Raw genomic sequence first — 19,352 nt, forward strand, 5'->3', positions numbered from 1 at the left:
TTTTACCATCCTATAAAACAAACAAAAATGAATATGATGCATATTTATAAATAGAAAACATTAGAAAATTTTTGTTTATTTTATGATGTTATGGAATTTATTAGAAAATTATAGTTTAAAAATATAATATAATTTTTTTTATAGATATGAGGGATAGGAGAAATTCATTTTTAGAAAAAACTAAAAGCATATTTCAACATAACTACTTATATCACACATATATATATATATATAGATGTATATACATAGTGATTATTAATTTATGATATTATTAGGACTATATTTACATAGGGATTTCAAAAAAAATTATTATCTTATCGAATATGGTTAATTTTTACATTGGCCCGACTTGGGACTAGCAAAATTTATTAATTTATAGTGTTTATTAATTTATAGAGTATTAATTTATAGAGGTTTTACTGTATATCCTGCTTTTTTCTACAATAATGACAACTGACGAGTGGATGAAATTGTGAAAAAGAAGTATCGGCAATCGAGCGACATATAGAAGCAGGAAAAAAAAAAGTACCTAATTTGAAATTTTATACACATGTCAAAAAAAAGTTACAACCTTTCATGTCTGATTCTGCACTTGAGAGAAGCCACAACATGACTCTAAAACCAAAGTGTCTTCTTCTAGGTTCTCCAATGCAGCCACTGACTCTGCCTGCTCGAGATCGTTTTTTTTTTTTTGTCGTTAAACCCGTCACAGGTTAACATTCATACCCGAGATTCATCATAAGAAACTGTCATGTAAATGCAACAAGACCAAATTGTGATGACATGAGTGGCACTCCAAAAACCAAGAAGAAAACTTCTAACTACTGATAAAGCATTGAGTAGGATGAAATTTGTTACCAGGATATTGAAAATTAGCTATCCATGGTTTATTTCCCCTGAGCAAATTTAGCTTTGAATGTGTTTTGAAGTCGTTCTCGAGATTTGGCTTGAGCAGCCAATGCAACATCGTCGAGGAATCCCTTTTGTGGGAATTCTTCAGGTACAAGACTCCAATAGATCTCAAACTGTTGAGCTGCTTCTTCCTTTTTATCCATTAAACTATAAACTATGCCCTGAAACCAATTCTTGCAATTTCTTTAAACTAGTATAGCGAAAGAGAAGCCTAAAATTCTTTACGCCTTAGAGATGAATTCAGCGAATCAAAGACCATTCTTTTCATGAATAAACTTACCTGGCAAAGGTAAGGTCGGAAATCTCGAGGGTTATCATTTACCATCTGTTGAAATATCTTTAGACCTTCTTCAAATTGACCCTGAGGTTTTAAACCAATTTCCATAAGAACAGACAACAAGCTATTATATCGATACATAGTTCAAAAGGACAAGAAGGAACTTAAGGATTGGTTTTGCATCGGTTTTACCTTGACAATATGCATTTGACCAATCAAGACTTGTATGTTTCTCTCCTCAGTTACACGGTTTCCTCGTCGAGCAACTTCCATAGCGTCCATGAGCATATCAAAGAGAGAGGAGTCATGAGTCTTATGCATTACCATTGCAAGACCCTGCAAGCAGTAAGACAATACCAAACGTAAATCCTTTTGGGAGGAGTAATCAATTTAAGATGCTGCAATATCGAAATCAAGGCACTATTCTGTTACCTACCAACGAAAAGAAAAACCATTTCTCCTAAACATACACTTAAATCACAGTTTCATTGAAATACTGTAGTCTTAGAGAAGCTTCAAAAGGTGAGAAACACATACGTGCAAAGCTCTGATCAAAAGAGGTTGTTCTTTGAGAATATCCTTGAACAATCTCTTAGCTTTGCTCAATTGTCCCATTGTCTCATAGCAAAGCGCTTCTAAAAGCTTCCATTCAATTTCATGAGGCTCTAATTTCATTAGCTTCTCAACATACTTCACAGCATCTTCAGTCTTCCCTCTCCTCATCTTCTTATACAAAACAGCCTTCATAGCCTCCATGTTCTCTGGCTCACTCTCCAGAAGCTTCTCGAACATTATCTCGTCCTCTAACTCCGCTTGAGAGACCACAGTTGCAGCGGGTAGTGCAAAAGCTGGCTTCGAAGAACAGAACCCTAGAAAGACAAACGACCCAACAAGTAAAATCGCGGCTTTTCTCGCCAGAGTCTGAACGGAGGAATGAAGAGACGTCGAAGAGCGTATTAGAGGAAGATGTGAAAAGGGCGAAGCGAAATTGGGGTCGGATTGGGCGAGTTTGGGAGCGAAATCTCGTGAATTTCTCCTCCGAAATTGGAACCCATTTGGATTACGCAGATGGGTCGGAGTAAAAATCTGCGGTTGTTCCCGGCGGTGATGAAATTTAGCCGGAGAACAAAGAGCTAATACTCCGATTGAACACATCCTGCGTCTTCACCGAGCGTCTTGTAATTTTTGTCTCATTTACCCTTAGGCCATCCTTAACAGTATATACTCTTGTGTCTTAGAGTATTAAAAAAATTATAAAATAATAAAACAGTGGTAATAAATGTAGCAAGCGAGTCTTCAGATGTTTTCTGGGTGAGATGTTAGTGGGATGTGGCAAGCAGTGATTGGTTCCCATTAAAATATATTCATTTTTAATATTTTTTCCATACTATTTAATATTTTAATATTTTTTTAATTTACAAGTAGTAATTATTTTAATACTTTTTTTCTACTAAGATATATCTTTCAGTTTATCCCTTTAAAGATGCCCTTAGAGCATGATTATCAAGGGGTTTTAACAAAATCTTAAGTTAAGAAAAGTACAAAAAAACTAAGAAAAGTGATTAAATATCTCTTATACAAGAGACATAAACTAACTTTTCTTACCTTTTCTTAACTTTTTTTAGCTTAAGATTTATTTAAGAACCCCTTGTTAATGATGGTCTTAGTGTGAAAAAAAACACCTTTTTAAGTAATCACAAAAGAAATTATAGTAGACGGTTTACTGTAAACCAAATCTATACCACCTCACAACATTGACATCAAATCATCACTACAGACGGTACATTGGCTATTAACAAAATCATTATTTGGACTTGGAAGTTCATTGTTTCAATAACATTCTGATAGAATTACATGGCCTGAAGCATCATCTTAGGCCATGGGAGAACGTGCCAACGAACTGATCCAAGGACCATGGAACCTGAATCTGCCAAACTAGGTCAGTACACACTAGACATCACATACGTCACTGTCAAACACCACCAGCTACGCAATCTTGACATCTCAATTATTGTTGCTTTCAAATCAATTATTACGAAAGATACAGATGCAGTTCGAAGTTCGAACAACAACTACATGATATGTTGAAAGCTATCAAGCTAAGAAAATGAATTTATCTTATATAATATGTTCCGTTAAAGCTATTTAATGTTTCTCTGTTTCTGTGATGTGTTTCACTGCTATCGGATCCCAGTTTAACTAACTAGTAGGCGATTTTATTAACTAATTATTATTGTCTTATGCTGGGGACAAATAACTAATTATCGTAATATGTCGCATGCAGTGGATCATTGTTTTCAAATGGGGTTTTGACTTCCCAGAAAGCTAAGATACCAAACAAACACAAGAGGACATAATCACCAAAGATAAGGTACGACCTCATCTACATCGTGTATATCATTATTGAAACGACAAAGACAAATAACTAATATCTAGGACAACACAAGATGAATTATGCTTTCTTGTTTATACTCATATTTATGTTATCTCCTTAGTGCATGAATGAAAACATAAAAAACAATCAAAAACTTCACCTTAGTGTTATCTCCTATAATTCTCCCTAATGGCTTTCGCAAGCTTACTCGAAATCTCCATTGCTTTCTTCTGTTTCCTTATCTTTCAGTTTTTCTTGATCATCAGCAAGAAACCGCACCGTTCCTTTCTCACAAACTGGCCGTTCCTCGGTATGCTTCCGGGTTTACTTACCCAACTCCCACGTGTTTACGACTTTCTAACCGAGGTTCTAGAGGACGCCAACTTAAACTATCTTTTCAAAGGTCCTTTTTTGGGGGGAATCGACATGTTGTTCACCGTTGATCCCGCTAACATCCACCACATTATGAGCTCAAACTTTGCAAACTACCCGAAAGGAACCGAATTCAAGAAGTTATTTGACGTTTTGGGGGACGGAATTTTCAATGCGGATTCGGAGTTGTGGAAGGATCTGAGAAAATCTTCTCAGAGCATGATGAGCCATCCGGAGTTTCAAAGGTTTACATTAGATACAAGCTTGAGTAAGCTAGAGAAAGGGCTTGTGCCACTTCTTGATCATGTTGCTAAAGAGAAACTCGTCGTGGATTTACAAGATGTTTTCCAAAGATTCACGTTTGACACTACGTTTGTTTTAGCAACCGGGTATGATCCAGGTTGTCTCTCGGTTGAAATGCCAGAAATCGAGTTTGCAAGAGCGTTAGACGATGCAGAGGAAGCCATTTTCTACAGACATGTCAAGCCGGAGATGGTGTGGAAGATGCAAAGACTGATTGGGGTTGGAGGTGAGTTAAAGCTGAAAAGAGCTCACGCGATTTTGGATCGTGTTTGCTCTGAGTGCATAGCTTCTAAGAGAGAGGAGATCAGCCGAGGGAGTGATAATATCAGTTCTTCTTCTAAAGATTTGTTGATGTCTTCTATACATGTTGACACTAGCAAGTACAAGTTGTTGAATCCAAGTGATGACAGATTTCTTAGAGACACAATCTTGTCCTTCATGTTAGCTGGTAGAGACACGACAGGATCAGCACTCACTTGGTTCTTCTGGCTTCTATGCAAAAACCAAGAAGCCATGGCCAAGATTCGTCAGGAAATCAACACAAACCTATTTCCAGGAAACAAGATTGACGGTTCTGTTTCTTATGATTCTGATTCATTCAACCCCCAAGAGATAAAGAAGTTGGTGTATTTGCATGGCGCAATCTGTGAATCCCTCAGGCTCTATCCACCTGTTCCCTTTCAACACAAGTCTCCTACTAAACCTGACGTTCTTCCAAGCGGCCACAAAGTCGAGGCCAAATCGAAGATTTTGTTCTGTCTTTACTCGTTAGGGAGAATGAAATCGGTTTGGGGAGAAGATGCGTTAGAGTTCAAACCAGAGAGATGGATTTCTGAGAGCGGAAGGTCGATACACGAGCCATCTTATAAGTTCTTATCGTTTAACGCCGGTCCAAGAACTTGTTTGGGGAAAGAAGTGGCTATGACGCAAATGAAGACAGTGGCTGTGAAAATCATACAAAACTATGAGATTCAGGTCGTTGAAGGGCACAAGATCGAGCCAGCTCCGTCTGTTATCCTGCACATGAAGCATGGTCTTAAAGTCACAGTCTCTAAAAAATGTTGGGTCTGAATGTAAAGTAGAAACTATGACGTGATGAGGAAATCTCATGGTCAGCAAAAAAGTCATACAATCCCTAAAATATATAATTATTGTTAAACATTAATTTATATTAACACATAATCTAAATGTACGTTGTGTCTACTTTAAGATGTGGGAAGTATAGCGGTATGTATTCTGTATTCAATAAACTATTTTCATCACTTGTTTATTTCCTAATCGATCTATCTATCATGGAATACATAATATCTCAGGGAATTTAGTTCAACCATACTTTTTACATATATATCTTTTGAAAAATAGAGATGACAAAGGAAGACTGTGGATCATTTTTAAAATTACATATATACGAGATGATCATTACATGTATAGTTATATAATACAGATTAGCCAAAAACAAAAATTATGGCACATTATCTATATATTTAATAGGAAAGTTTGACTAGAGATAATTATTTTGTTTAAATTTTGGTTTTTTTTTTGGTATGACAGATATATAATCTTCTTTCATTATGGTATAGTTTATAAATATTTGTTAAAAATACTTAACCAATTCATTACAGATTCGAAAATTTGAAAACTGTAGTAGAATCAGAGATCTAGTCAATATGTCTCAATTAAAAAAATTACTGTATTTCTAGAAAAGAATAATCTAAAACGAGATAGATGCATCTGATTTAGTCAAATTTATTGACCTTTTAAAGTAACTAAGAATATATATCTATAATAGCCAGATTTTTTTAGTAATATCCAGATCGAAACAAAATAAACTTGATTATCTGAAAATCTATATTAATACGTATGCACGATATGTGTTTTGTGGAAATATTTATAAATTATGTAAACTGTAAAATGTTATTATATTAGAAAATGACTAATTGGGTAATAATATATCACATGCATTGGTTTCCGAAAGATTATTAGACTTATTACAAAGATATAATACCAAACAAAATAAAAGAGGACATAATCAGCAAAGAACGTAAGATTCTATTCCATTTTGTAATTATTCAGAGGACAAAGACACATCACCGATTTCAAAGACGCTGCCCAAAGGAAATGCTTTATATATCCTACATGAGAGCAAACTCAAGAATCAAGCTGCAAATACTGGTGAATCTCAAAAGGAGAAAAAAACACATTTTTAATCTTATCTCTAATGGCTTTGATTAGCTTGTTTGAAATCTCCATTGCTTTCTTTTGCTTTCTCCTCTTCCGATATTTCTTGATCAACAAGAAACCTCACCGTTTGTGTCCAACAAACTGGCCATTCTTGGGTATGATTCCAGGTTTGCTGGTCGAGATCCATCGTGTTTACGACTTTGTAACCGAGGTTCTCGAGGTCACAAACTTAACCTATCCTTGTGTAGGCCCGTGTTTCGCGGGCCTAGACATGCTGATCACGGTTGATCCTGCTAATATCCACCACATCATGAGCTCAAACTTCGCAAATTACCCCAAAGGTCCCGAATTCAAGAAGTTATTCGACGTTTTGGGAGATGGGATTTTCAATGCAGATTCGGAGTTGTGGAAGGATCTGAGGAAGTCAGCCCAAAGCATGATGATGAACCCCGAGTTTCAAAAGTTTTCATTAGCTACAAGCTTAAATAAGCTAGAGAAAGGGCTTGTCCCACTTCTTGACCATGTAGCTAAAGAGAAGCTCGTCTTGGACTTACAAGACATGTTCCAACGATTTACGTTCGACACTACGTTTGTTTTAGCGACCGGGTATGATCCAGGTTGTCTCTCCGTGGAAATGCCTGAAGTCGAGTTTGCAAGAGCTTTAGACGATGCAGAGGAAGCCATTTTCTACAGACATATCAAGCCGGAGATCTTGTGGAGGATGCAGGGCTTGGTTGGGTTAGGAGATGAGAAGAAGATGACGAAAGCTCGCACGACTTTAGATCGTGTTTGCTCCGAGTGCATATCTTCAAGGAGAGGTGAGGTAAGCCGTGGGATCAACAATGTTGATTCTCCTTCGAAAGACTTGTTGACGTCTTACATGAACTTGGACACGACCAAGTACAAGTTGTTGGATCCAAGTGATGACAGATTCCTGAGAGACACAATCTTGACCTTCATGTTAGCGGGTCGGGATACGACAGGATCTGGACTCACTTGGTTCTTCTGGCTTCTCTGTAAGACCCCAGAAGTCATGGCCAAGATTCGTCAAGACATCAACACAAACTTGACCGATGGTTGGGGATCTGGTGTTGATTCCGATTCGTTCAATCCCCAAGAGTTAAAGAAGTTGGTGTATCTACATGGAGCGATTTGTGAAGCCCTCAGACTCTATCCACCTGTTCCCTTTCAGCACAAGTCTCCTACTAAACCGGACGTTCTTCCAAGCGGACACAAAGTCGACGCCAACTCTAAGATTTTGCTCTGCCTTTACTCATTAGGTAGAATGAAATCGGTTTGGGGAGAAGATGCATTAGAATTCAAACCGGAGAGATGGATTTCTGAGAGTGGGAGATCAGTACATGAGCCATCTTATAAGTTCTTATCGTTTAACGCCGGTCCAAGAACTTGTTTGGGGAAAGAAGTGGCTCTGATGCAAATGAAGACTGTGGCTGTGAAAATCATACAGAACTATGAGTTGAAGATCGTTGAAGGGCAAAAAATCGAGCCAGCTCCTTCTGTTATACTCCACATGAAGCATGGTGTTAAAGTCACCGTTACTAAGAAATGTTTGGTCTGAAATGTTCTTTTCGAATTCTTCATAGCTGCAGCGAGGAACTCTAAACGTCAGAAGGAGACAAAAAGTAATAATAATCTACGAGGAGGCAAGGAGCTAGACCTCTACTATTTTAGTTTTTCCAGCCAATCACAACTCTCTATTTCATACCCATTCGCACCAAACGCGCGTTGCGCGAGTGTTTGCAATTTCTTTTCTATATGCTATATAACCCACCAAATCGTGCCTTTTTGATTCAACGCACTTGTTTATGAAATTGGCATCGCGTGACTTTGGGTGCAAATGGTTGCACAATTTAAGAGGTTGAAGAGGTTGAAAAAAATTATTCAACTAGTTTTTACCATTTGAGTTGAAGAGGTTGGAAAAATTATTCAACCCGTTCAACTTAACAAATTGAAAAAATGAACTAATTATACAAGAAATTTGTTCAACGCATTCATCTCCTATTTTGCAGATGAATAGATTGAATGCTATTCAACTTTTTTTATTCAACTTATTCTTTTCCAACTCTTTCATTTGCAACCATTTCCACCCTTTGTTGGTTTTTTTATTTCTTCTTCTCAACACTTTCAAACCAAATCGAAATCAATTGAAAATTTCGAAATCATGTAAACCGAACCGAAATCAATTGTAATTGTTTCTATCCCGCCAGGCCGCCATAGGTAGATGCCAGTCCGAGACTGAAGTTCAGTTCAGTAGTCATGACTTATGGCGGAGATGTAGTTACAGAGGAAAGCTATAGGAAGAGCTTAAGTCTGGTTAAACTTTAAAAAGAAAGCCTTGGAAGAAGAATAAGACCGCGGAATATATCATCAAATATATTATATATAATCATTCAGTTCATACCACAAATTTAGTGATTGATTTAATTTAATTCAACGGAAAAGGGAGTAAGTAAGAAATTATACATATGAAGTTCAAGCTGGAAAATCTATCTTTTAGTAATTGTAACTCTAAGCCCATGCTTCATGTGCAACATAAGACCAGGATCTGGCTCAATCTTCTGCCCTTTGATAACCTCAATGTCATAGTTTTGTAATATCTCCACAACTACGGTCTTCATTAGAGTCATAGCTAACTGCTTACCAGGACAAGTTCTCGGACCGGCGTTAAAAGATAAGAACTTGAAGGAAGGTGCATGTCTCAACCCTCCCGTCTCAGTAACCCATCTCTCTGGCTTGAACTCAGCTGCATCTTCTCCCCAAACCGCTCTCATCCTTCCCAACCCGTAAAGATAGATTATGATGACTGAGTTTGCTTCTACCTTATGCCCACTTGGAAGCATATCTGCTTTTATAGGAGACTTGCGTTGGAAGACAACCGGTGGATAGAGCCTCACTGATTCATACAACGCTGCATGAAGATAGACCAACTTGTCTAACTTCTCTTGGGCATTTCTTCCGGTTTTTGAGATATTTTTGTCGATGATCTCTTTACGAATCTTTGTTACAACTTGAGGGTTTTCAGAGAGAAGCCAGAAGAACCAAGACAGAGCAGAAGCCATTGTGTCTCTCCCAGCTAGATTGAAAGCTAAGATGGTGTCTCGGAGGAACTTGTCATCACTCGGTTTCAAGAGCTCGTACTTGGTTGTATCAAGCTTTATGTGAGATGACAAAAGATCCTCACTTTCACCATCTGAGTGATGATCAATGCCTTGTGATCTTATCTCTTCTCTCTTAGCTGTTATGTATTTAGCAGAAACGCGATCAAAAGTGGCATCAGCTTTGGCCATCCTCTTCTCTTGTCCAAGCCCCATCCAGTTTTGCAGCTTCCACAAGAACTTGGGTTTAATGTGCCTATAAAAAATCCCTTCTCCAAGATCGTCAAGAGCTTTAGCATACTCAACAGCCGGCATTTCAATAGTGAGAGATTTAGGATCACACCCGGTAACAAGAAAAAAAGTTGTGTCAAAAGTGAATCTTTTAAACACTTCCTGCAAATCCACGACCTTGCCTTCCTCGCAGCATTGATCGAAAAGAGGAACAAGACCGTCGTAGAGTTTACTCCTCGTTGCACTCATTGATAGCTTCTGAAAGCCTTGATGGTTAAGCATGAACTGAGCAGCTTTTCTTTGATTCTTCCATAGCTCCGAGTCCGAACTGAAGATCATTTCTCCAAAAACATCAAAGACTTCTTTAAAGTCGGCACCTTTGGTATAGTTGGAGAAGTTGGAGCTCAATATGTAGTGAATGTTAGCTGGATCAACAGTGAACAACATATCCATTCCAGTGAACCACGGTCCCTTAAAGAAAAAGGTTAAGTCGGTGGCCTCTAGAGTCTCCACGCCGAAGTTGTAGATGCGGTGGAGCACGAGAAGGAAGCCTGGAATCATCCCGAGAACCGGCCAGTTTCGAAAAGCCTCGTTTTTAGGTTTCTTGAAGAAGAAGCATTGGAAGAAGACAAGGCAAACAATGGCTATGGAAGCGTCAAGTAAGCTAATAGAAGCCATTACTCAAGGTTACGAGACTGTTTTTACAGACACAATATGGGGATGGTTCCTTTTGGAGTGTTGGAGGAACTTTGATTATATACACTCACCACCATATAGAGGGCAGTCACGGTGGTTAAATGCAATAATTACATATTTTTAAAAAAATAGCAACCAGAAAACAAAAATAGTTACCCCAATTGCTTTGTAGCCTGTAGGTACTATACTAATTTGTCAGCTGCTTTTCATATCATAAAATAAGTAATTTTGCCCTTTTTAAGCTCTCCATTCCAATTACATTGGATAGATATCATCTTCGTTGCCGGGAGAAACAAACAAACTTTAGAATAATTTTAGCCTCGAAGAATTCTAAAATAGGGTTTAAAATGGAATTCGTGCGTACAGTTTTAGTCGTTTTTTACCTCGATGGACAGGAAATAAAAAGGTAAATGCAGCATAAACAGGTTAAAAGTTATAGGTTTATGATGGTAAGGAAACGTGCTACATAAAAACACTACTAAAAACGTTGGTAACAAACAATAAAATTAGGAAAAGGAAACTTGTCTTTTTAGAAAAGGTAACAATAAAAGCTGTCATAATTCTTAAATCTGACCTAACTAATTTCATTAGAAGAAGAGGAAAAAATAAAAGTGAAACGTGACCGACTCTGCAATCACAAAGATGTCAGTGTCCCTTGCTAACTACTAACCACACAGATGGACGAGACGAATTATGGAGGATTTCAAAAGGGTCCAAATTTCAGACATTAAAGGACAAATAGACTTTTAAGACGATAGACAAATCAAGACGTGCATCAGAACTCATTGGTCCCCCAAGTCACTGCAAAGAAAGTCTCGTTCGTTCTAATAGTTTTCCAAGTCTCAAGTTGTTCTTTAATGTCGTCATTAAATCTTAAAATCAACACTAGAACTAGAACTGTAGAAGTAACCATCAAATTTTAATTAACATTCAATGACAAAACAATTGTCAGAGATAATAGTAATACTAATAAATAAGACCCGGTCATACTCTCACTGCAATGAAGGCCGTTTTAACAGTTTTTCTTTTAATACATGAAGAAAAATTCAATAAAAATCGATACAACATCTCAGAGCTTTTAATCCATTTCAAAAATTTAGTCAACTTGCATACATAAAAAATCTACCACTACTGGGCAAAACCATATCCGAAACACAATAATATGAGAGGGTTCCGACAACATCAATCACATGCTATTAATGGAAACAGATAAAAAAAAAAAAAAAAAAAGTCATGGGGTTTCCAAAAATACAAAAAGGGTGCAGACACACGGATTTCGTCTTTCCATATAATTGTATGATACAGTATTTTAAAAAAACAGATGGATAAGCAGAGTAACCAAACCAATAATAGAAGATCCTAACCTTCTCTAGATATCTCATTATGCCTACTTTTTTGGTTGGCTTCTCCGCTATCTGGTAAAAATCATATCTTTTTCACGATCTGAACAACATCCTCATCCTCCAGCTCGTGCTCCTGTGGTGTTTCCATACATCAAAAATACCGATGTCAAGACAGAAATACTTATAGTCAGTGATATTGTAATGGATATTGTCAAGACAGCAATACTTAAGTCGGTGATACTGTAATGGATTTACTACCCCAATAAATTTTAAACTATGGAAATCTTGGCAACTAAGGTGCAAGTAGACTGACCTTTCCAACTCTCTGTGGCTTGTGTTTCGCACTTGAACCCCAAACCAAAGCGCTGCATCACGACATCATCAGTTCAGTACTCATGTGCGATGATGCTCTTGAGCAATAAACCATATAACAGAGAAACAGAACAATGATAAAATTTCAATTACTTACTACTTGAATTGTTTGAGCATGTCCTTGTGAATCCGGATGCAGAAGTCCTCTACTGTTCTCTTCTTGGAAGATAAGATAACGGGATCATCGTAATCTGGATTCATTGCCTTCGGTTTTGTGTAGATTCGAGTTAGATCCAAGTATTCCCATATTTTATCCAGCAGACCGTCAAGATTCCACTCCAGATGCGCACTGCAGGATTATTATATCTAAATGAGAACAAAAAATGTGAATCCTCTCACTAAATTAACAATATTTTACCTGATAGGACAGTAATGAGGAAGTTTGTCCAAAATTTCGAGCTCCTCAAGTGTGATTTGATCGATCTTGTTGACAGCGTAGATACAGGGCATATATATCCGACTGCCCTCAATGACGTCAATGAGGTCATCAGCAGTTGCATCATAGCGCAGGGTGATGTCAGCATTGTGAATCCTGTACTCACCGCAAATCGCCTTGACAGTGTCCAGATCAAGGTGTGTGACTGCGACTGTAGAAGTTAGATTGATACCACCTTTGTCTTTTTTCCTAAACGTTAAATTTGGTGGCTCCTTGTTCAACCTGAATAGCATCAGTACACAATTGAGTTAGACTATCTACTACAAACGATCAAACATACGACGTATGAAGGTTGTTATATAAGCAATCTATACCTTATTCCAAATCCTTCGAGCTCTTTTTCAATGAGACGCTTGTGAGTAATAGGTTTTATGGCATCAAGAACTATTAAGATGCAGTTGCATGTCCTAGCAGTACTAATAACCTAGAAACAGTAAAGTGTCAAATATGATCGAAAAGGGTCACATTATAATTTACTCAAGAGATATATACGTACCTGTCGTCCTCTACCTTTTCCATCTTTAGCACCCTCAATAATACCAGGAAGATCTAATAACTGCAAACCAATTAAAAGGGACATAGAAAATAGTATCAGCATCAACGTCCAATGAATCATTACATGTTGTTCTGAGCTTAATCTAAGCACCAAGAAGTCATTCAAGCAGAATATATGTTAATATAAAACTGAGATTCGAGAAACGATAATTACAGGCATATACAAAGGCATGGATTTCATTGTTTTCACAAATCACCAAGACAAAGGAAACAATTGAACAGTCAAGAATTATCATTTTTTTTCTCGAATAAACAACAGATTAACAACAGACCAATAGATGTAGATATCGTACCTGGATTTTAGCTCCACGATATGTAATAACACCGGGAATGCATGTCAAAGTTGTGAACTCATAAGAAGCAACCTGAAAAAGCATAGAGCATATCCTATAAGAAAATAGAGTACCAGCCAAAAATACAGTTCAAATTCAAAGATTTATGATCATCTATATCCAAGACAAGACTAGTGCCGTTCAGTCTTGCCTTATAAGTGAGATTGCACAAGAAATTGGTAAAAAATAATAATAACCTACAAACCTCGGAAAATGTCCCAGTCAGCTTGTTCAAGAGCGTTGATTTTCCAACAGAAGGAAACCCAACTAGTCCAACTCTAGAATCTCCACTTTTAGTCACATCAAAACCTTCACCCGCACCACCACCAGCACCTTTGGTAGGCGGTGCAAGAAGGTCCCTCCGTAGCTTAGCAAGTTTGGCCTACAAAACGTACCAATCAAAATAAAAGAGAAGCTATTAATGGCCGGGAAAAAGTACTAAATTCTAATATATCGATATGGAATGATAGTTCCTGCCTGCCTACTAGTGTTTGACAAAAAGAAATTCATAAGAGATCATGCCCGTAAATAAAAATTCCATGATTTGGGAGCTCATACGACCAGAAGTTACAACATTTGTCAATGTGCTTGCTTGCTTAGTAGGTTGGGATTTCAGAGAAGATACTAGTATCGAAATAGATATGCCAAATTTTACATTTATTCACCAAAAACGATTACATGAACTAAGCAACAACAAAATTCTTAGCTAGTTAGAAAGTGCAATAACTTTTAAAGAGAATATTTTACCTTTAACAAACCCAGATGATGAGAAGTAGCTTTATTCTTCTGCGTTTTAGCCATCTGCGACATAAACGAAAAAACAACCTCGTGCTTGTGAGTCACACAGATTATATAAAAAACAATTAACCATTTCTTTAATTCAGAACTAACAGAGAAGAAGAAATATATCGGATTTACAGTTCTATGCATCCAAATAATGAAGAATCGGAGGAGGATTGAAAGATTACCTCATCTTCAATTTCTTTGATCTTCTGCATAATGGTCGACATGGTTGCAGTCAAAGCAGAGCGAGAGAGCTCACAGAGACAACGTCAAGGTAAAGAGGTTAAACGCTAGCGAAAGGAAGAAGGACACCGGAATCTGAGTTTTAAAAAAAAGTGACGACGGAGGAGAAAGAACCAGAGGATTCCCGAGGGTTTTCGTTTCGCCACCTGATTACGACAGAACACAGAAGAAAAGAAAAAAGAAAAAAAAAAACTAGAACAGAACTCGGCCTGATCCAACAACATACTGGGCCTAAATAACAACTAGATGTCCAATTTGGTATCCGGTTTAAGAAAAATTGGAATAGATTTGAGAATTTAGCTTGGTTTGATTAAAAAGTGTATTGTTTTGAATTGGTTTTTCGGGTTTATCTGAATTTAAAATCGGTTTAATCAAATTCAGATATACAACATCATGTACCGTTCACCATTATAACTTCTCCCTCAGGTTAACAAATTCCAAGAGACCAGAGGCAGAAGAATACGAAGAAGGGTAGAGACGTATAGTTCCTTGCAATTACTAAGAGAGAAGAAGAAGAAGAGCGCGTGCTGCCGCGTAGAATACTAAGAAACATGCTGCCGTTTTTTTGAAGAAGGATGGTGGATCAGATAAACGAAAACGGCAGATAGTTATATCACCAAAAATAAAAACGACAGAAATCGGATGGACGATGGTTGGTTGGATGAACGGTAAAATTTTGATGGGCCTATTCTGTACATTAAATGGGCCCATCACCTACCAAAAAAAAATAACAGTTTGTCATTTTTTGAATATTCTATCGTTTCTACACTAAGGAGTAGAGACCATAGATGAGAAATGGTTCTTGTGGTACGTACAATAATATGGACAAATGTCACACATTATAATAAGCAATTTTCCTATTGTCTTATTTCAAATATACACTAATCAATCATCATCAATTAAATACATAATTATTATTAACTAGGCATAAATTAGCAGATAAGTTTAGGAGTTTCCACTTTCCACCATACATATATCATTTTACAATGACTGCGAATATAAAAAATACATAAATCTAGTAAAGTACTCATTTACGCCAATAAGAACAGAGAGATAGAAGAGTCTGTGTTATTTGTTCAAAAAAAAAAAAAAGAGTCTGCGTCTCTCAAGTCTTTGGTCTTTTGCTCCGCCGTTGAGATAAAAAAGGTGAACCCTTTTTAATACATTCTCCAATCTCCGTTTCCTTTCTCTGCATTGATTTTTTAATGCTGAATTGGTTGTACTTGTTAGTTGTTATAGCCAGATGATTACTCCACTTTTTCTAAGGAAATGGTTCCATTGATGTTATTTGGCCTCTAAGATGAGTTATTCATTCCATTGAATTCTTGTAGTGGGCATTTCGCAGAATGTTATGGAAGTAGCTACTGTTCAGAGGTTTCAGTACTCATCATGGATTGATTTGAGGAATTTTGAAGGCAAGCCTCGTGGTTCTTTGAGGTATACACTGAGATTTAAGGAAAATAAAACGCTTAGAGTTGTTGCCCCTTTGGCTCTTGATAGAAGAAGGGATCATCGACTAAGATCTGTTTCTGATCAAAACTCCTCAGGTTCTAACATAAGCTTGAATCTTTCTATATGATTTGGTTGTGTCTACTTTTATGACAAAAGAGATGTGTTTCCTCCATTTAAAAATATATAAATTTTGTAGCATTGTTGGAAACTGGAAGTCTTCGTCAGTCTCCATTTGATGAAGAACAGATTTTGAAGGCAAGTTGATACGCTTTTGTGGTGTCATCAAGACATTTGGCTTTACAGTCTTTAGTGACATGGTTCAGATGTTGCGTGTTATCTTCTACCTTTTTTCTATAAAATTCTTATGTCGACAATAGCTTTTGCAGAGAAAAGCTGAAGAGATTAAACCATATTTAAAAGGACGACCTATTTTTCTTGTTGGTCAGTTTCTTTGTCTCATCCTTACCTTCTCGTGCGTGCTGGTAGTTTAACAGTGTCCTCTTCAATGTGTTAGGAATGATGGGATCCGGGAAGACGACAGTTGGAAAGATATTATCAAAAGCACTTGGTTATACATTGCTTGACTGGTATATTATCTCCCCACTTTCATCTGTCTCTATTGAACTTTAGATGAGCTTAAACATTGTTTTGTAAAAAATGTGCCAGCGACACTTTCATCGAGCATGCGATGAATGGAACTTCTGTAGCTGAGATATTCGAGCATTTCGGTGAGAGTGTTTTCAGAGAAAAAGAGGTTGGTTTATACAATTCTTCGGTTCTTCTCTTTAGTTGTAGGTAGACTGTGTTACCAAAAAGTCCTATTGTTAATTCTGTTGTGTTGAATTTTTGTTCGGTGCTTCTTTGTTTATTTTTTATGCTAATTTCACCACATGCTTTCTTTCTAGACCGAGACACTAAAAGAGGTTTCTTGCATGTATCGTCAAGTTGTTGTTTCGACCGGGGGAGGTGCTGTCATAAGACCCATCAATTGGTTCGTTTTCTTCCTATAAGTGATTTATAATGTGGAACTCAGACCATTTGGTAACAATGTATCTTTTTAATTACATTTTTGTACTCAGGAAGTATATGCATAAAGGCATTACCATTTGGCTAGATGTTCCTTTAGAAGTCTTAGCCCATAGAATTGCTGCTGTAGGAACTGATTCAAGACCATTGTTACATGTTGATGAGGCAGAGGACATATACACAACGGTAGTGCTATTATTGTTAAGTATAACACAGCAGCTTAAGCCCTTTTCTGTGGTTTTGATCATCTGTGACTTCATATAGACTTTAAACCGTCTTTCAAAAATTTGGGATGTACGTGGAGAAGCTTACACAAATGCCAACGCGAGAGTTTCCTTGGAGAGTATGGTCCTTTCCACGTTTTATTTTATGTAGCTTTTACACAATCTCAGCCATTGTTGTGACTAGTTTACTCGAATTGTTCAGATACTGCGTTGAAGCTCGGTTATAAAAGTGTATCAGATCTTACACCAACTGAAATCGCCATTGAGGTAAGTCTCAGAATCCCTCTGTTCCTAGTCAGGTGTGTACGTTGGAGTTTGTTTTGATAAGCTCTAACTACGCAATAATACATCACCAGGCCTTTGAGCAAGTTCAGAGCTATTTAGACAACGAAGATGGTATAGCTAGACTCTGATGACCCTCTAGTTCCAGAATGATATGTTTTCCGCAACATCTCATGAAGTTACGCTTTATCAGAGCTTATTTGTGCCTAGTTTTGAGTGTTTTAGCGAGTCATGAAGAAAGAGAAAGCCAGTTATCTGTAATATACGACCAAACACTCTTCAATCAAACTTGCATGTCTTGATTTACTTGTTCTTACCATGAAAGAAAAGAACTTTCTATTCAACCAAAACAGAGTTACAAAGGTCTATAGCAGCACTAAAGTAAGCTAAAAGCATGAAAGGTTTACAGATGATATGCTGCCAATGACTATACCTTAACGCTAAAAACACAAGAAGCAATCATCCAACAACATGACACAATAATACCCACAACCAACCACCAAAGATTCACGACATTCAAGTTTGTCTCGTATTATCATTCATCAAACGGTAGGGGAAAGAGCATAGACCACTTTATATGACAAGGGAACCGTAAGCACTGCGTCATGCCACTCGACCTTCCCCCAAATCTCTTCACTGCGCCTTTCAAGCGCAATCACCGCGCACAAAATCGTCTTGTTCTTACACCCATTGGAAGTGATAATCTTGTCCCAGAAAACAGCCATCTTCCCACCATAATCCGCCATCTTTCCACCACATCTGGCAAACCTAGGCAGTCCTTTCACACCCTTCAGTTTCTTCCAGAGTCTGACCTTAGTGTCATACCAATTAAACTCTCCCTCATAATAATAGTAAAGCACGTTCTCAACAACGCAATAGGAATACCATACCCAACCTAAATGCATCTCCAATTCCAGCCTTCTCCATCTACCTTCCTTCGGTTTATAAACCAAACCATTAGAGTTTGCAATAACGATCTCTCCTTCAACCGCTGCGCTTTGATGTATACCACAACCACCAATCTCGGCACCAGGGCTTGAGACAGGCTCCCAAGTTTGGGTATGAGGAGAAAAAACCTCCATCCAGTTGGATGAATTGCTGCAGTCTTTGCAGCCTCCTGTCACATATATCTTTCCATCAAGCACATTGGCGGCTGGATAATTCCGCTCTACCCGCATGCTTGGACCCTCCTGCCACGTGTGAGACTGGCAGTCCAAGATCGAGACGCGAGACGAATGTGCTTGGTCGATGGGTCCGCCAATGTTATAGATATTAGAACCAACCGCAACGAGACCCGACCAGTGCACACCACGAGAAGGGAGAACTGGGATTGCCGCCAAAGCGTACCCTCTAGACTTCTTCTTCTTCTTCTTCTTCTTCTTCTCAGTGAGATCACTGGTTAGAGGTCGATTGGGTCTCCGGCAGAGAGTGAACCATAGAGGGTTTAGGTCATCATCTCGGTCCTTTAAACACACATAGAGACAGCTCTCGGTGCGTTCTAACGAGGACCGGATCTTGTATAGCTCCGGTGATGCGATAAGCGAGCGGAAACTCTTGGAGACAAGGGAGAGAGCTGGATAATACAATCTCGAGACTCGTGCTAAGCAGCTCAATATCAAATCATCTGGAAGCGAAGGATTTGGAGTCGTCGATTGCGGGAGTACAGGCGACGGCTTCTTCTTCTTCCTCCTCCTCTTCTCTGGGGACGACATTGGCGAGCAAAACGAGATCGCCGTTGATCAACCAACCTCTGGGTTTTCCACTACCGAGTTTTCTGAAGCGCATTACTTATTTCGCTCATTAAGGCCTACTTAAATTATGGGCCCAATCTAGAAATAGGTA

At 37.9% G+C, this 19,352-nt stretch overlaps 7 protein-coding genes across 9 annotated transcripts; 3 read left to right on the top strand and 4 right to left on the bottom strand.

Annotated features, from left to right (window-relative positions):
• Positions 1–467: 467 nt before the first annotated feature.
• LOC17880101 (protein SLOW GREEN 1, chloroplastic) lies at positions 468–2,393 on the bottom strand. Its single transcript, XM_006283996.2, has 5 exons — positions 1,727–2,393; positions 1,382–1,525; positions 1,193–1,273; positions 859–1,073; positions 468–746 (listed from the first exon to the last, which is right to left on the bottom strand). Exons 1-4 carry the CDS (start codon positions 2,342–2,344, stop codon positions 888–890), a joined length of 1,029 nt encoding a protein of 342 aa, XP_006284058.1. The 5' UTR covers positions 2,345–2,393; the 3' UTR covers positions 468–746; positions 859–887.
• Positions 2,394–3,698: 1,305 nt separating this feature from the next.
• On the top strand, positions 3,699–5,495 carry LOC17879256 (alkane hydroxylase MAH1). Its single transcript, XM_006283481.2, has one exon. The coding sequence runs from the start codon at positions 3,753–3,755 to the stop codon at positions 5,307–5,309; it is 1,557 nt and encodes a 518-aa protein (XP_006283543.1). The 5' UTR covers positions 3,699–3,752; the 3' UTR covers positions 5,310–5,495.
• A 921-nt stretch (positions 5,496–6,416) lies between these two features.
• On the top strand, positions 6,417–8,234 carry LOC17877489 (alkane hydroxylase MAH1). Its single transcript, XM_006285648.2, has one exon. The coding sequence runs from the start codon at positions 6,457–6,459 to the stop codon at positions 7,996–7,998; it is 1,542 nt and encodes a 513-aa protein (XP_006285710.1). The 5' UTR covers positions 6,417–6,456; the 3' UTR covers positions 7,999–8,234.
• A 566-nt stretch (positions 8,235–8,800) lies between these two features.
• LOC17878968 (alkane hydroxylase MAH1) lies at positions 8,801–10,508 on the bottom strand. The gene has a single exon (XM_006283511.2). It carries the CDS (start codon positions 10,442–10,444, stop codon positions 8,927–8,929), a length of 1,518 nt encoding a protein of 505 aa, XP_006283573.1. The 5' UTR covers positions 10,445–10,508; the 3' UTR covers positions 8,801–8,926.
• Positions 10,509–11,548: 1,040 nt separating this feature from the next.
• On the bottom strand, positions 11,549–14,725 carry LOC17880882 (developmentally-regulated G-protein 3). Its single transcript, XM_006283898.2, has 10 exons — positions 14,469–14,725; positions 14,248–14,301; positions 13,706–13,882; positions 13,462–13,533; positions 13,110–13,169; positions 12,928–13,037; positions 12,536–12,835; positions 12,275–12,466; positions 12,119–12,170; positions 11,549–11,938 (listed from the first exon to the last, which is right to left on the bottom strand). The coding sequence occupies exons 1-10, from the start codon at positions 14,508–14,510 to the stop codon at positions 11,888–11,890; spliced, it is 1,110 nt and encodes a 369-aa protein (XP_006283960.1). The 5' UTR covers positions 14,511–14,725; the 3' UTR covers positions 11,549–11,887.
• Positions 14,726–15,582: 857 nt separating this feature from the next.
• On the top strand, positions 15,583–17,816 carry LOC17880559 (shikimate kinase 2, chloroplastic). 3 transcript variants are annotated; one of them, XM_023779326.1, is made up of 11 exons: positions 15,583–15,672; positions 15,858–16,073; positions 16,175–16,233; positions 16,356–16,419; positions 16,493–16,565; positions 16,645–16,732; positions 16,884–16,969; positions 17,058–17,190; positions 17,269–17,347; positions 17,431–17,495; positions 17,585–17,816. In XM_023779326.1, the coding sequence occupies exons 2-11, from the start codon at positions 15,878–15,880 to the stop codon at positions 17,639–17,641; spliced, it is 900 nt and encodes a 299-aa protein (XP_023635094.1). In that variant the 5' UTR covers positions 15,583–15,672; positions 15,858–15,877; the 3' UTR covers positions 17,642–17,816. The 3 variants fall into 3 exon arrangements, with proteins under 3 accessions (XP_023635094.1, XP_023635096.1, XP_023635095.1); XM_023779328.1 differs by having other exon boundaries at positions 16,365–16,419; XM_023779327.1 differs by having other exon boundaries at positions 15,603–15,672; positions 15,872–16,073.
• Positions 17,817–17,829: 13 nt separating this feature from the next.
• LOC17878914 (F-box/kelch-repeat protein At4g39550) lies at positions 17,830–19,272 on the bottom strand. Its single transcript, XM_006285217.2, has one exon. The coding sequence runs from the start codon at positions 19,220–19,222 to the stop codon at positions 18,053–18,055; it is 1,170 nt and encodes a 389-aa protein (XP_006285279.1). The 5' UTR covers positions 19,223–19,272; the 3' UTR covers positions 17,830–18,052.
• Positions 19,273–19,352: the final 80 nt, after the last annotated feature.

This window comes from Capsella rubella, unplaced genomic scaffold (assembly GCF_000375325.1).
Source record: "Capsella rubella cultivar Monte Gargano unplaced genomic scaffold, Caprub1_0 scaffold_7, whole genome shotgun sequence".
Classification (NCBI taxonomy): Eukaryota; Viridiplantae; Streptophyta; class Magnoliopsida; order Brassicales; family Brassicaceae; genus Capsella; species Capsella rubella.